This window comes from Fukomys damarensis, unplaced genomic scaffold (genome assembly GCF_012274545.1).
Source record: "Fukomys damarensis isolate Sample0158 unplaced genomic scaffold, DMR_v1.0_HiC HiC_scaffold_39, whole genome shotgun sequence".
NCBI lineage: Eukaryota > Metazoa > Chordata > Mammalia > Rodentia > Bathyergidae > Fukomys > Fukomys damarensis.
The window spans coordinates 18,874,162-18,876,574 of NW_022900951.1; the positions used below are offsets into that span (position 1 = coordinate 18,874,162).

Here is a 2,413-nt window from a genome sequence, read left to right on the forward strand (position 1 = left end):
GGAAGGTGCACCCAGAGACCCGCAAGGAGAGCCAGCCACTCAATTTCCCGAGATAATCTACACCTGCAAAGGATAGCTTATGTAGCATTTTGGCATAGTGAAATGAAATGCAAGGAACCAACAGTGATATAACTGAAGGCAGCAAAATCAAAATAAAATAGGAGGACCACTGGTTAGGAAGACTCTCTGTATAGACTCATCTGGTCACTCCATCCAGACCTCCTTCTCCAAGCAACACCACCTGGCAGTCATCAGGTCGGCAGCTGTGCTTCTGTGTCCTTCTACCATGAACCTGGGATAGAACTTTTTCAGATAAGGTCAAGTTAAACTACAGTCTGAGAATGGAAAATAAAGTGAAGTGGTGTTTTATCATGTATTTTTCAGCAGATCTTCTTAAAATTTAAGTAGAAATATGACATTTTTTCTTCAGAATAACTGCTCTTTTTAGGACCAGTTATATCCAACAAATCAGCCTCCTGATGCTACTTTTCTGTTGTTCTTGATAGTACTTGGGAAAATATTATTAAATATCCTCACACTAGGAATGAGAATAAAAAACAGCTATGGAAATTCTGTGGAATGTTTTTGTGTTTCATTAGCATTTTTTGGTAAACATTTCCATTATATCCTATTTCAGAGCTTTTGTACATTTAGGTATTTGGTTTACTAAATACCATATTTGTCTCTTTGCTCAAATTATTTCCTTTGCTTATGGCTTACTGCATTATCCAGTCTTCCTAATATCGTGTGTAGATTATTGCCTGAATTTCCTGAACTCACCAAGCTTTCCTCTAAATGTCAGAAGTCGTTTTATTTCTTTGAGTAATTTTGATTTGGATTTCAGTCCTTGCTTATGTTTTTGGAGAACCAGCTATCCACCAAAGCCTGAAGGCACAGAATATTTATTCTTACCAATGTCCTGTCTATGTCAGCATTCAGAGTTACTTCCTGTCACTTTCCATGAAGATAATTTTATTTATGGCTTTTATAACTTTATTAGCTTAGTACAGGCTATTCGAATAACTTCCTTTACGAAGGAAACTATCTTAAATTTTCTGTCTTCATCCCTCCCTAGTTACATCGTAAACTCTAAAAGAATACACTTGCCAAAGCTCATTGTCTGTTTTCTTGGTACCTGGTTACCACTTGTACTGCATCAGGTATTCATTCTTTTACATAAAGTGTAGATTACTACATATATTGAAATGAATATTCCCTTTTTGTTCTTTGTCAATACTTTCTCATTGCCACCATTTGTTAGTTTAATTGTCATAAGCTTTATTTAAGCGGTATCTCACTACCCACAGATCCATTTGTCAACTGGAAATGCTGCTTCATTCCACTTACAACGCAAAATTTTAGACAAATTGAAAAGCCCATGTCAATAATAATTTGTTAATATGTTGCCATCTTAAAACTAAACCAATTGCAGTAAATATCATAATCTTAAAAACAGGAAAGAATGGTGACTTGGGACATACCAAAAGGTGGGACTAAACTGTAGCTCTTCTTCTCTCTAACCTTTTATACTTTTCCAGAATAGTTTTTGGGTTATTATATAGTTTTATTAAATAGTATTTTCCGTTAAAAACAAGATAATGCCAAGAAGTTCTTATGCCTATTCAGGACTACTGTATAAATAAAGTAGTTATTAATACAGAAGTGAAATGAGTTAAAGTTTAACCATACTGATGTTTTTGTTGCCTAAAAAAATGCCTCATAAAGGGCCAGAGACTTGGCTCAGTGGTGATGCCTTCTGCCTCGCAAGTGCAAGGACCCGAGTTCGATCCCTGCTTCTGAAAATATAACAGTAATAATAAATAAGGTAAAGTGTTTATTTTCATATTTTAAATTTGGTTAATATCAGATTTATGTAACTTTTTTTTTGTGAGGCGGAACCACTGCGCCAAATCCCTGGCCCCATTTTATCATATTTAAAACATAAAAACAATTTTTAAAAAATTACATAGTACCCCCATAAATATGTGCAATTCTTACATATCAGTTAAAAATAAATTTTAAAAATATTTTTAAATGAAATAATCACTCATTTGTCCAGGCAGGGTTAGTCCCTAAGAGTATATCTTTAAATTTCGTGTCACAAACATTTGCTTATGTCATAATAGGCTCAGCGCTGTGAATGGCCAAGCCCTCAAAGCTCCTCCCTTTGTCCCTGTTTTCCTAGGTTCAGTGTACAAACATTTGGCGCTACAGTCTGTTGGTTCAGAGCGTAAAGAGAGGCCGCAGAAGCATCATCTTCACAACCGTATGTAGGCAAGACGGCTTTGCCAACATTGGTATTCCTGGGCAATGTCAGGGGCCCCAGAACAGACAAGGTCGGAGCGTCATCTAAGAGACACTAGTGTGAGCTTGGAAGAAAGCGATGGCAGTAGCAGAGGCCGAGGCTGGGCCC

General features: G+C 36.5%; 1 protein-coding gene and 1 pseudogene across 1 annotated transcript in view; both read left to right on the forward strand.

The window, feature by feature from the left end:
* Positions 1–412: 412 nt before the first annotated feature.
* On the forward strand, positions 413–1,399 carry LOC104850307 (annotated as a pseudogene).
* Positions 1,400–2,191: 792 nt separating this feature from the next.
* Ddx53 (DEAD-box helicase 53) overlaps positions 2,192–2,413 on the forward strand; it is a 2,306-nt gene continuing 2,084 nt past the window's right edge. Inside the window, exon 1 of the mRNA XM_010607136.1 lies at positions 2,192–2,364. Within this exon, the coding sequence (XP_010605438.1) occupies positions 2,311–2,364 (54 nt within the window). The 5' untranslated portion in view covers positions 2,192–2,310. The remainder of the gene's footprint in view (positions 2,365–2,413) is intronic.